Here is a 13,095-nt window from a genome sequence, read left to right as displayed (position 1 = left end):
AAATGTTGTCTGTGCTTTAGATTAGGTGGCTCGGCCGCTGAGATCTGATCCACCCTCACCCCTTCCATATGCAGTCGATCAAGCCGTGTGGTTTTCCCCCACTGTCTGGTGTGTGCGCTGTCTGGCTCCGGGCGCAGTCGTCCTCAGACGGCCCGGCACGCACGCATCCGACGGCCGTGACGCAGGGACACGTGCCGGATGGAGGCGCCAGCAGTGCAGGCTGTGGTCGTGGTGGTCCGCTCCGACCACTCACACTGACACAACAAGCGCCTCCTAATTCAGCCCATGACCACAGGAATAAATTGATCATTCAGACCTGCATGCCCACGCACGTCAGCAGTTCAGTGTTTTGCAAATGCATGCAACCAGGGTGCTTAGACAGAAACAGAAATCAAAGAATAAAAAATTATAGTCTCTCATTTACATTAATAGGAGTCTGCACTTAGAGTATCTGCTTTTGGAAATAAATCAGCAAAAAAAATGAAAATCACCAAACAATCTGTTTGGTTAAACAATCCTGACAGCCTCTATTTAACATCTGCAGAATAAAGGAGAGCAGAAAACAGGAAAATGTAGTCCAGCATGGGATTAGTTAGCAACGTATAATTTTACAAAATCAAAGAAACTAGGATGCCATTGACCCACAACGTGTTGTGTTTCTCTGCGCCCCCTTATTGGTTGCTCTCTGTTGCTATGGTACCAGACATCAGATGCTGAAGTTTCATGTGTGACTACTGTGCTGGTGCAGCAGGATGTAGAATATATGCTCGGTGCAGTGGTGGAGAGGCAAAGAGAGTGATGTTTGAGTGGCAGAGTGAAATCGCTGCACAAGTGGCCTGACAGATGGGTCTGACTCACAGAACACTTGTGCCTACTATGAAGGTGTGTTCTGGTATGTGACTGAAGCCGCAGCAAAGGATCAACCTGCAAGATGCTCCTGCTTTCCAACACAAATATTTCATTAATATCACATTAACACTCATTAAAAACATCCTGCAATTAAAGTTGGGATTATTATAATGAAATAAAGAAGGACGTGAGATTCCCTGAAAGCTCAGTTTTTAACAGCTGATTTTATGTGTAAACAAATCAGTTACAAGTTTAGTCCAAACGTCTATCAAAAACTAAAGCATTCTAGGCTTTAGCCGAAGTGAGAGGTAGTCTAGAGGAACTTCATTGATCAATTTCGACACTTAAAACAATTGGCAATTGAATTCACCAGTATTTTATGTAACATTTTTCAAAAAAACAGACAATTCAAATATTGCACAGTAAAAAACACAGAAAAATGTAAATATGTCATATTTTAATTGTAATTTCAACCTTCATTAGCAAATTTGCAGATTTCTTTTGTTTGTTTTGGTGAAAGTGGTATATAATTCAGCATTTGGTCCTGTTCTGCTTACACAGAAACACGTATGAAAAGGAGGGTTTATGAGTTACTTGAGGTCCGAGAGACTTTTTGGCAAATTATTACACTGAACTACTTTGAACTGTGCACAAACCCCAAAACAAACAGGAGAAATGTGCACACAGCGACCCGCAAGGTTTAAAGTTTGCTTCTCCCGAAGGCTTTGAGCACAGTGAGGTCCAGGTTCTGAGCACTCGAACATCCTATGAGGATGACAAATGCCTCCTTGGGATTTTATCCGAGTTCCAGCAGGACAGAAGGCATCAGCGCTGCCCTGGTAGCTGCATAGAGATCCAGAGGTTGTCTCTTCTACAGTAAAGTAAAATGTGGTCTGGAGATCCAGTGGTCAGGGAACCGTGAATCCGTCCCTTCTTAGTTAAGTTTGGCACTGATGCGTATCCACTGAAGAGCCTGCCTGGTGTACTGGACAGTGTGAGCAATGCTACTGTGAAGAGTCAATGGTCCCGATAAAGTGTTCAAATAGTTGAAGAACTCTATAAAGAGAAAGAACAAAATTGATTTTGAGCAACAGTTTGGCTGCGTTCAGGCTTTGTATGTGAACACCTCCTCCACATACGAGTACCTTTATTCTCCTTAGCCAGGTTGTCTGCCACCTCCCAGTACTCATAGCTGTACAGGACACTGTTGGTGATGTTCAGGTGATTCGCTGCCATCTGGTGGATGCGCTGAGGAATGCTGATGAGAGAGGGGGAGGTCCTGCCCCCGAGTGAACCCCGTCCAAGGCTTTTCGCATTGGGCGAGAGCGAGGACGGGGGTCCCCCTGAGCCTCTGGCAAGGAAAACACATGTACAACAGACAGATAGTGTTCAAGGAAATCTTAGCAGCTGGAATGGAAGCAAATGCATCAAAGAAAGAGATTAGAATGAACTTACTTCCCAGATTCATTCCAACATTGAGGTGTTGTAGGCACTTTTGGAGAACTCTGTATGTAAACAAGGGTAAACTAGATGTTTAAATGGTAGGAAGGACAGACTATGTAAATGTCCACGTATAGACTAGACTACTGTACCTTAAAATAGTCCAGCAGCACTTTGGAGTATTTCAGTGCGTGGTCCTTCTTTAGACGAAACATCTGCCAGTAAAGTAGGGCAAGGCATCGGAAACTGTGGACACATGAGCGCATGTCTGAACGGCTCCGATCGACCACAAATCAGACTCCAACTGCAGGTCCTTCAGTGTGATGACAGATGTGGCATAAACAGAGGGGAAGGCTTACGCACCACAGCACCGCCAGCTGTTTGTCTTCCTGTCTCGCACCGGGGCCCGCGTGGCTCTTCAGTCTCATTGCATACCTTAAGACACAGAACCGGTATCAGCGGCGCATGCTGTGAGCAAGTGTCCGTTTTTCTGTCCTCGTTTGCTCGTATTGGTTTTTGCATGAATATACAGTGTATACATATGGTTCACCTGATCAGCTCCACCGTCTCTGAGTACATGGTATAAGGAGATTTAGCCTCCAGCGGCCCCTCTTCCATTGCCTTTCCACACTCCATGAAGGAGAGAGCAGCGTCAACATAATTCACGGCCTTCCCCAGCTTGTCCACCTAAAAAATACCATAGTTACAGTTAAGATGTAAATATTACAGAAACCTCCCTCCGGCTTTTTAGATTTAAGTGCATGAATCAGCTGAAGGGGTCTCAGAGTCTGAGCATCCAGTAGAAAGATTTATCCCGGATGTGTTTCATCTGGCTCAGCGCAGAACTACATACAGGACAAACTGACTTGTGCTGCTTCCTAACAAATCTGTGGCTCCGTCGTCTCCTCTTCTTGCACATTAAATCAGTTGATGTAGCCGTTCGCAGGCTGGTCAGAGTTATGTTTTTAGCTTCGTGTGGAGCTATCCTCCCTGTACTTTCTGGCCAGGTTCCCACAGGGAGGGTTTGCCTCACGACAGGCCGATCATCCATCACGTCAAGATAAAACCATTCCCGTCCCACAGTGCTGTTAAACGGAGCAGCCGCTCTAGAAGCGCGTAATTAAAAATGTGTTCATTTTACATAATATAATAATTCTGGGTGCCACCACTAGTGTGGCTGCGCAACACCCCAAAGTGAGCTCCAAAAGTCCAAAAATATTGGGAGATTCTCAAGCCAGTCTTTGTGGCTTATCAGCAAACGAAGGCTTAACTTGGTCTATTTACCATGTGAGCGCTCAGCGATAACAAGGCTGCCCTGCTGAAAAAACAGAATTTGCCAGGAGTCTTCTGGAAAAAGGACTGAGGTCACTAGATGTGTCACTAGAATAAAGGAGCTTTCTTTTTCTGAAGCTACGGGGCTTTTTTAATTTAAACTGAAGTGGATGGACTTGTGGAGCCCACCTTGTTTATTCAAACAAAGATCAAGGTCTCACCATTGCGTCGGCGCGGTGTTTCATCCGTTTGGCTTCGTGTAGGTAATATTCAGCGTGATGCGGTCTGTGAGGATGGAAGAGGCATTTTAAAGAGTGCTGTGCAGCCAGTGTGTCACCAGGAAGCTGGAATGTCCATACGTCCCAGTGAATCTGGGTTAGAAGGTGTGTGGTGATGCTCGCAGCGGCGACTGCGTCCGATTGCTCACGTTTCATGATTAGGCACGCCCCCCCGGTGTCCCGCAGGGCCCCAGGACTCGGACGGCAGCTGAGGCTGCCTCGACACCCGTACACATTCGACCTCCATCTTGGGCTTGAGAGGAGGCGAAGCGAAATGTTAGAATGGAGCAGGCAGTGGAATTGGGAAGGAGCTCAACCAGTAGTACCTTTACAGCCGGATCTTTGCTTTTGTCCCGGTTCTTGTGGGGGTGGACGTGTTGCTGCTCGGAGGCTTTTAGTTTGGAGGGAGTCTTGCTGGAGTCTGGGTTGTCAGACAGGGGAGACAGCGGAGACAGCGGCCTCTTGCTGTCCAAGTACTCCTCTATGTATCTGCAAGCACACACATGCGTACCCGCGTTGACACAAACTGGTGTGCGGTGGATGAGACCGTCACGTGTGGAGCTCTTACCCGTTGTGCGTGGTCTCGGTCACAAAGTTACGCTCGGGCGTGCGGGAGGAAGACTCCGTTTGGCCTGAGAGCTCGTTCACATTAGGAAGGCTCCTTTTACTTTCTCTGTGTGTCGCGCCATTCTCCAGCTGCACACACACACAGACAAGGTTACACTGATGCCCTCTCTTTCATTTTCACGGATGAAAACATGGATACACACATTCAACAGTAAATCACTGCTCCACGCTGTGTACCTTGCGTTTCCTTCTGCCCTCTTTCGTCACCATCTCAGGTCCATGAAGGTGTTTCATAGTCTCTCTTTGCTTGTCCTTTATTGACGAGGAGCAGGAGGAAGACACAGGCTTTTTAGTGGTGGACACTGCAGAGTCCGGGACCCTTTTGAGAAGACACAGGTCTATCTGCACCACCAGATTCCGGAGCCCTCGCTGGGAGGACACGGTAGCTTGCTCCCCTCTCCCGAACGGAACCAGGGTGTAGAGTTTTTGCTTCCCTTTACTTTGCTGCCCTTCACTTGGATTCTCCGAGGGGGAGGTTCTGGACTGGATGACCTTTGGCTTGTTGGCATCAGGTCTGCCTGGCTCTGGCTGCCCCCTCCTGCTGAGTATCTTGTGGGAGGTGGAGTCTGCTGGCACTTTAGTGATCAAGTTCTGATATTCGGGCTCCGAGTCTGAATTGGAGGAGGAGGAGGCGGAGGAGGAGGACGACGACCTATGAGGAGTAGGAGACCGTGACGGAGGAGGTGACGACTCTTTTTCCTTCTCGCCTCTGTCTCCCTTTCTTGTCCTCCCTTGGTGGTGGGAGTCTTTCTGGAGGTGATGTCGTTCTGAGGTCACGGGCAGCTTCTCTTTGACATGGACCTCTTTCCATTCGCGTCTATGTTGCTGCTCCCTTCTCCTACTGCTTTCAACCCTTGCTGGCTCCTCTCCCCCTCGTTGCCTCTCTGTCAGTTCCTTCTGCTCCTCTTCCTCCCCCTCTTCCTCTGATGAACTCTGGATCCAGGGCCGTCTCAGTAACTGCTCCTCCGCCAGCCTCCTGTCTTCCTTTTGGTCTTGTTTACCCGCTGGCTTCTCCCTGACTCTCTCCTCCCTTCTTTCGTGCTTTCTGCCCTGTGCTTGGCTCGGTTGATCGCCTCTGTGGTCCACGATCTGCTCCTTCGTTGGGGGTTTCTTGTGCAGTGTTTTGGCCTGATTAACATCCACAGAAAGTGTGTCCCAAGCCTTGGCCCGAGGGTTTAAACTTGGGCTTGACCTACAGTTCAACCCAGAAATAGAATTACCAGTAGCTTTATAGGTAGACTGGGAATCAGAACCATGACTGCTGATAGTTTCACGACTAGTGGGAACTAAGTGGTGTCTCCTGTCTCTTGTGGGGCTGCGTTGTGAGCTGGATTGAAATAAAGGTCTAGGCTTGTAGCTGGAGCTGTGGTTTGACCTGCTTCCCTGGCCTTGCTCAGAATGTGATGTGTGTTTAGCTTTGGGAGCCTCAGAGTGCTGTTTAGAGTTTGGCACAAAGTCAGATTTAGGTCGACTTTTGTGGCTGTGACTTTGAGAATTTAGCACAGTGGAAGCTTTGGACCTTCTCTGGTCTGCTTCCTGTGTGGGCTGGGCCTTGGGTCTCTGCTGATGACTTGGTTCAGGATGAGTACTATGTATGTGATGGTTCTTGGTGTGAGCGTTAGGCAGTGGATCAATCCAGGGCCTGATTTTGGTCCTGTGGGAATTAGATTTTGGACTTGATTGGGTTTGTTTCTGAACCTCAGGGTTGTGACGAACCCTCGATGAAGGGGCCAAGCTAGGACCTGGGCTACTTGGAGGGTTTCTGGATACAGGGCTAGGGCTACGACTGGCTCCGGGACTGAGGCAGTCACTTAGAGCTGGACTGGGAACGGGAATGTGCTCCGGGCTGGGACTTGGACATGTGCTGGTGAAGGGGCTGGGGCTGGGGCAGTAGCTGTAACCAGGGCTGGGCAGGGGGCTGTTGGCGCGGCTGTAATTGAACTGTGGACTGGGAATAGGGCTTTGGCTAGGGCTGTATTCCTGATTGCTGTCCCATGCTCGAGCTGGAGATGGGGCTCGCTGGGCGTGAGGAGAGGGCAGACGTCCTGGAATGCTATGGGAAGGATCCTGTTCACTGCTGGCAGATTTTTTCCGCGACTTTTTCAGCCATTTATCCAACTGCCACTGGGCAGCAGAGGGGTGGTCAGCCTTAGGAAAGCACGGAAAGAGAGAGAGAAACGTAAAAAAAAGATTGTTAAAAGTGTATTAAAGTGTCAAAAACATGTAGATGCTTGTCAGTTCAGCCTTTATATTAAAATGATTAACTTTAAAGCTATAGCTTTCCTGAAATGGTGTAAACAAATGTCTTAATTACTGACAGTAAGGCCTCATAAAAATACTTTTAGTAAAGCAGCAGAAAATGCATATACTACAAATACACATTTTAGTTTAGGTGCACTGATTAAAAGGGTTACATTCCAACACTGTCCATATGTTTTCATTCACTATTCAGCAGACACCTAGATGCAGACAGAGAACATTGGATCACTTTGCATCACATGTAAGGCGTGCACAGCCCCAATCCAGACCAATAAAAAGCCAAACATAATGCCGCACTGACTCAGCTGCAATTAAAACTATTGAAAAACAAATCTTGATAATGACTCATGTCTAAGAAACTGAGCAATAATAAAGTGAACTGACATCAGAGCCTGCCTTTGTCAGCTTACTCGCTACACGGCCTCACATTCCCCATCTGTGCTTACAGTAGCTCGAAGCCCATCCAATTATGTCAAATGACTCACTTAATGTTTACTTAGCAACTGGCCTGGTAACGAGAGGGGAAAAAGAGAGTTTCTCCTCAAGCAGAGAAACTCTGATACTCACAGCTGCAGATCGACCTCCGTTCTCCTCCGTGCGTCCTGTTTTTCTCTGCTAGCTGACCTGGGGCTAAATTAAACCTCTACTCCTCAAGTCAAACACTGACACCCCAGCCCCCTCCAACATCCCTCACCCTCTTTGCAGAGAAGACACTGCACCTCTTGTGCCGCGACGGCCTCCCTCCCTCCTTCCTTTCTGTCCCTCCCTTCTTCTCTCACTACCTGGAACTTTGGATTTGCTGCCTCCACAACTCCAACCCCCATCCCTTCCCTGGGAGACAGTCAAACGCTGCACGTAAATGAAAAACACATGGTGCACACCCCCCTCCCAACACACACTCCTCTCCCTGCGTCTCCATAGGAGCTATGTAGCGCATAGCTAGCAATACAGTCCGTTATGTCGCACAGGGGCTTCCATTCATAAAAGAGCAGGAGGTTTTCCCTTCATTCCCCACATAGCACACGTCTCAAATCAACCCCCACAATGCTCCACTCCAGCCAAACCCACCATGTCACACTTTTAATATTTAACCAGAATACATATGCACGGTGTTGTATCAGAGGTTAACTCTAGTTCAGGCTTAGCATTAAATCAAGCCTTGATTGCTTCCGCGTCCAGGGGGCTTTTCTGTCTGAGACCCAGCCTGTTGACATGACACCCAGGCACAAATTCCCAAAGCTATGGCCTCACCGCTCCGGCTCCCAGGCATTCCTCATTCCCGTGTTCCTCCCCACACCTGCCAGCGACTGCCTGCAGGCCACCACTCCCTGCAGAGGGTTCAGCGCTAGCTACTGCAGCAAAGCCAAAGGCTGAGCCGGCAAACAGAAGGGCTGCGGTACCTCCTTGTTGTTGTCGTCGCCGCGTGGCTGCGCGTCGGCCGGCGACGCAGGGTCCGGGTGAACCTCCGGGCTCGGGCTCCGGGAACGAGGGCTGCTGCTCCCCGACTCGGCACTGGAGTCTGAGCCCGAGGAGTCGGAGCTGGAATGTCTCACCCGCCTGCCATGTGTGTGCGCTCGCTGCGCTGACAGGCTGTCAGTCAACACACACAGACATCAGTCAGGGGTCAGCGTGGGTGCACGCGCACACACACGGGCAGAGACTGTCGTCATTCATTCACACACGGCTTGACTTGTGTTTACAGACAAACAGAAATATACAGACGCATAATATTGGTGATGGTGTACCTCTGTCTGTCCCAGGAAGCTGACTCATGCGGGGCCTTCAGGGACACAGCACAAAAAAAGCACAACTTCACCATCTTTTTCTCTCACTCACAAGAGAATAACAGTTGTGCTACTACTTTATTTTGCCGTTGGACAGCGGCCTTCGCTACCACTGCTTTACTTCTCGCTCTTCGCATAAGTGCTACTGCACGTTCGAGAGCTTTGTGCTCACGGCTGAGGGGAAATAAAGAGCGTTACCCTGTGAGTGTCGTCATCGTCGCTGCTCAGCTTCAGGTCATCGGCAAGCATCCTGTAAACAAACAGACAAATGCACCGTCAGACACGCAGTTTTTCTACACCTATTCTATTAATTAAATTATTTTTTCAATAGTGAGCAGACTGCGGTGTGTGTATGTATGTATATATATACTATTATATATACTATATATATATATATATATATATAGTAGAAAGCGATTCATACTGGAATTAACGAGACAAAACATGTAGCTGCTAAAGCAGACGGGCAACTTCACATTGTTGTGTGCTAATATGAGGAAATATCAGGGAAACTGTGGTGAACCTTTGTGTTACAGGACGCAGCATGTGTGATAATGTGAGGCATGCAGTGTACTTACAACGCTGAACATGTGGTTCAGCTTAAACGGAGGATGCAGCCTTAGCAAACACAAGCACATTAGTCTCCACTGACAACTTTCAAGACCGCTACGTGACCTTTGACCTGACATTAGCTGTGCAGCCTGTTGTTAGCGTTGTAGCATTAACACAGCTCATGTGTTGACTGACCCTCGTTTGTAAATCTACTTCCTCTTTGTAATTATTTTATTACATTCATATCAAAATATAAAACTCGAAGGGCCGTCTCATCACGTGCTCTGTTGTGTTGTCAGCGTGTGTTGCGTGTTGTGTTTCGTCCTCACGCTGGCTGGCGTTTGCCCGTGCACCACTTACGACTTGTGAGGTGCCACATGAGGAGGACGGTTCATTCGCAGCTGGACGTCCCCTCGACCTGACAGAGACAGAAGACGTGCTGTGAAGCCAGGCGGCCGTTAATGCATCAGACATTTCAGAGCGAAGCAGCTGCAGGTGATGCCGCGTGTCCCGTATCAGGGAACACTTACTTTGCCTTTGTTGTGCTGTCAGTTGCTTTGGATCCTGAGGGGCGCAGAGAAAATGACTGTTAAAATCTTTAGTTTGACTATTAAAACCATTCCTCTGCTAAACTATAATACAGTCATATGATGCATCGATCCGTCTACAGTCCGACTGGAGGTTCAGCTGTATGAAGTGTGGTAGAGTCCCCTACCTTAGGGTTGTAGAGGATCCGTTGGGCCTGGTTGCCCCCTAAGGCTTGTTGGGACGGCCAGGACTGAGTCATGTCCTGTGTAACAGAAGTGAAGGGTCAAAGGTCAACCATGAGACGCCACTGTGAGTGATGATCTCCCATAGAGCCCCCAGGCACCTTAAATCTGTCATCAGAGCTTTCTAATTGTCCTTCATTTAGCGGTAACTTATTACTCCCATCTACACATGTACAGTGACAGCAGAGAGCATCGTGTCACAGCCCATTCACGGTGCCAGCGCAGCCCCCCCCCCCCCCCCCCCCCCCCCCCCCCCCCCCCCCACCGCGGGGAGAGTGGCGGGTTGCAAAAATAGGCCGTGAATTGCAGCACGAGCTCGGAGTGGGAGCAGTTCCGGCGGGTCTGTCTGTGCAGTCATCTGGGTTTAATGTGTTCACACGAGTCACGGCTTTTTAAAAGGTGATCTTCAGTAGGGTAAGACTCGGTGTCATCGCTGTCTCAGCAGCTGAACAGTCAGACTTGTGGGGTTGAGGGTGACTCACTTGGCGAAACTGAAGTGTGAACATTTTAGAATAGAACCCGGAAGGAACCCGTCAAACCAAGAGCTGCTGCAGGAAACTGTGACACAACAGAATTTAAACAAGCAAGTTTCAGTTTACAGGCCCGAAGTACAGTAAGTGGAGTCACTGCTGGGACAAGTAGCTGCCTGCACACATAAACAGGAGACTTGAGGAGTCAATGCATCAATAAATGGACCGCTACTTTAGCTGTAACTACAGCCAAACACACACGTGATTTAAATCTGGAGCGCTAGGCATAAATAATGACAAATATGATTTACTAAAGGCGTGATGAGTGGAAAACTACACGCAGAGGTTCTTCAGACACGTGTGGCGAATGCCAGCGTCTGGTTCTATCTGGGACCATTACAGGTAATTACACACCTGGACCGCTCTGAATCTTCCTGATTTCCTCTATCTTCCAGGAAGCCAGTCACATGGGGCGAGCTCTCCATCCAGAGCGCACTATTATCTCTGCTTATTAGATTGCCTGCAGTCACACTTCAGACCCGCCTGGGCTCAGACGCCAACAAAAAAAAAACACACAACACACGCGCAACAGCGGTTTGGTGTCTAAGAGGACAAAGCTGCGTATGGATGAATGAGTGAAGGAGCTCTGGGATGGATCACGGTGCATCGGCTGTGATGTCTGAGGGCGGTGGGCCTCAGGCGGGTCAGGATGTGTGGTAACCGGAGCTGCGCTGGAAGCCACCGGTTCTGGTCGGCGGCGGCGCATGGACAGCGACACGTTTTATTAAAACTGGCAAGTGGCTCTAATTCTTCCTCCTCTCGTCTGCGTCTCCGCGCTCCCACTCGCTGCAGGAGGCCCCAGAGGACACGCGCTTCCTCTCCCTGCTCATCCTTTCACTTCATTATCTCCCCTCCCTCAGTCACCAAGGACACAGCACCAGCCCTCACCCCTTTCCTCCTCCTCCAACAACAACAAGGCTCCCAGCTGACGCGTTATGTGTTGCTATCTTTCTCCCACTCTAGCCCACCCCATGATCTGTACCCGTGCATCTACACTACTCCATTCATCCACACTGACACGCTTAAAGTCATTTCTTACCTCCAGAATGTCTTTGGCACAGCTTTTGTGTTGGTTTCTTGTTACCTGTGCAGACGAGAGCATGGAGTTGATGGAAATAGAGGTAGAAGTAACAGGAAGTTGAAGGCTGCAGCTAATGTGCGTTTTCTGAAGCAAACACAGCCGCAAATATGGGTTTAGACGTCAAATAAGCATCCACATGGTGCAGAGAAAGCGTATCTGAGCGTGCACTCTACTGTAACGCCCCCCCCCCACACACACACACACACACACACACAGAATTCATACTGTATGTCGCCACATCCGTGAATTCAGCTGCACATAGACCTGAGTACAGTCGCGGATTCACCCTCTTTACTCCCCTTCCCGCGCTTTCCTTTCGCGACATTCAAACTCTAGACCTCACCGTCACGCTTGCACAGTTGTGACGGCGCACAGGATGCCGGTGAGTCATATCTTTTCGAATCACAGCTGCCGATGACGGATGCTGAGAACCGCTGCGAGCGACTTTCGACCCCCGTCCATGTCAGACAACACTGGGTCTCACTCTCTCTCTCCCCCCCCATGTCCCTCCTTATCGCAGTGCTGGATCGCGTTGTTGGGGTCAACCGTGAGGTGATGAGGGCCGCGTTGCTCAAGCGCCCAGAAAACCCTCCAATGACTTTTTTCACTCGCGCTTCCTGATCTGAGTCACTTGGCGAGGCTGAATTGTTTGAACATCTGTGTTACTGTGCGTGGGAGCTCTCTCTCTATGTGGGAGTGTCAGCATGTGGGAGTTTCATTCTGACTGTGAATCCTGCGTGAAACCAGATCATCTGCCAGGCCGTCTTACACTTTCCACCTGGTTACAGACTTAGACATTTCAGTCAAACAGTCAGAAACTACATTCACTCTTCTTCTATGCCCGTCTGTGAGTGTGTGTGTGCAGTGCAGTGTGTGTGTGTGCATGTGTCTTAAACTGTCTCCTCTTGGATGCATGACTCACTGGGGTCAGTGTGTAAGTCTGCGGATGGAAAGCGCTGTGCGAACGCTGTCTGATGCAGCCACCGGGCAGTAAATAAGGCGGGCAGTGTTTTAGAGGCACACGTCAGGCCTCCTTTACTACGAACATCACCCGCTTCCAACGTGTTTCACGCATCCGTACCCGCTAACATCACAGGCCACAGCTCTGCTGCAATACCCAGATGAAGGGATCCCCCCAGGGCCACAGGAACCACAACCCATCATAACACCTGCAAGGAGCTGGATGCAGGGCCACTACCAGACACCTGTTACATTCTTAAAGCATCTCCAATTACTGGAGTTATGCTCATTTCAGCGTATATTTAGTGCTTCAGTCTGCAAAGAGCGACGTTACACTCTTCTGTAATGCGTTTTCTTTCAGCACTCCGTGGAAATCAAGGGAATTATTCACAACCTCGAAGGTACTTGATGTACAAATCGGTGACTTTTGAGCACACAGCCTGTGGTCCGAGATGAACACCGAGAGACTCATTGCCGACGTAGCCCGAACACGCAACTTTTCATTTTGGCTCCGCGTAAACTGGAACACACTCCATCCGTCGACTCACCTGAGAATACGCGCATCGGAGCAGAGAGCAGACAACGGAAAGTTTCCCTTTGCCTCGGAGGACAGTAGGCATGGTTCCTGCGTGGTCAGAGCGCTCCTCCGGCGTCCATGCCAGTGAGGACCGCCGACGAACCGCGGATGCTGCG

At 49.4% G+C, this 13,095-nt stretch overlaps 1 protein-coding gene across 2 annotated transcripts; it reads right to left on the bottom strand.

The window, feature by feature from the left end:
* Positions 1–398: 398 nt before the first annotated feature.
* Positions 399–13,082, bottom strand: aff3 (AF4/FMR2 family, member 3). Of its 2 annotated transcripts, XM_029135658.3 has the most exons (19): positions 12,951–13,082; positions 11,401–11,445; positions 9,777–9,851; positions 9,592–9,625; positions 9,422–9,479; positions 8,708–8,759; positions 8,471–8,505; positions 8,126–8,315; positions 4,644–6,614; positions 4,408–4,535; positions 4,166–4,328; positions 3,989–4,092; positions 3,783–3,846; positions 2,840–2,976; positions 2,653–2,724; positions 2,442–2,535; positions 2,305–2,354; positions 1,995–2,200; positions 399–1,905 (listed from the first exon to the last, which is right to left on the bottom strand). In XM_029135658.3, exons 1-19 carry the CDS (start codon positions 13,020–13,022, stop codon positions 1,784–1,786), a joined length of 3,672 nt encoding a protein of 1,223 aa, XP_028991491.1. In that variant the 5' UTR covers positions 13,023–13,082; the 3' UTR covers positions 399–1,783. The 2 variants fall into 2 exon arrangements, with proteins under 2 accessions (XP_028991491.1, XP_028991492.1); XM_029135659.3 differs by lacking the exon at positions 11,401–11,445 and having other exon boundaries at positions 12,951–13,077.
* Between the last annotated feature and the right edge of the window lie 13 nt (positions 13,083–13,095).

Source organism: Betta splendens, chromosome 21 (genome assembly GCF_900634795.4).
Source record: "Betta splendens chromosome 21, fBetSpl5.4, whole genome shotgun sequence".
In the NCBI taxonomy this organism is placed as follows: domain Eukaryota; kingdom Metazoa; phylum Chordata; class Actinopteri; order Anabantiformes; family Osphronemidae; genus Betta; species Betta splendens.
The sequence above is the reverse complement of the archived record's forward strand: the minus strand, read 5'-3'. Positions and strand labels throughout refer to the sequence as shown.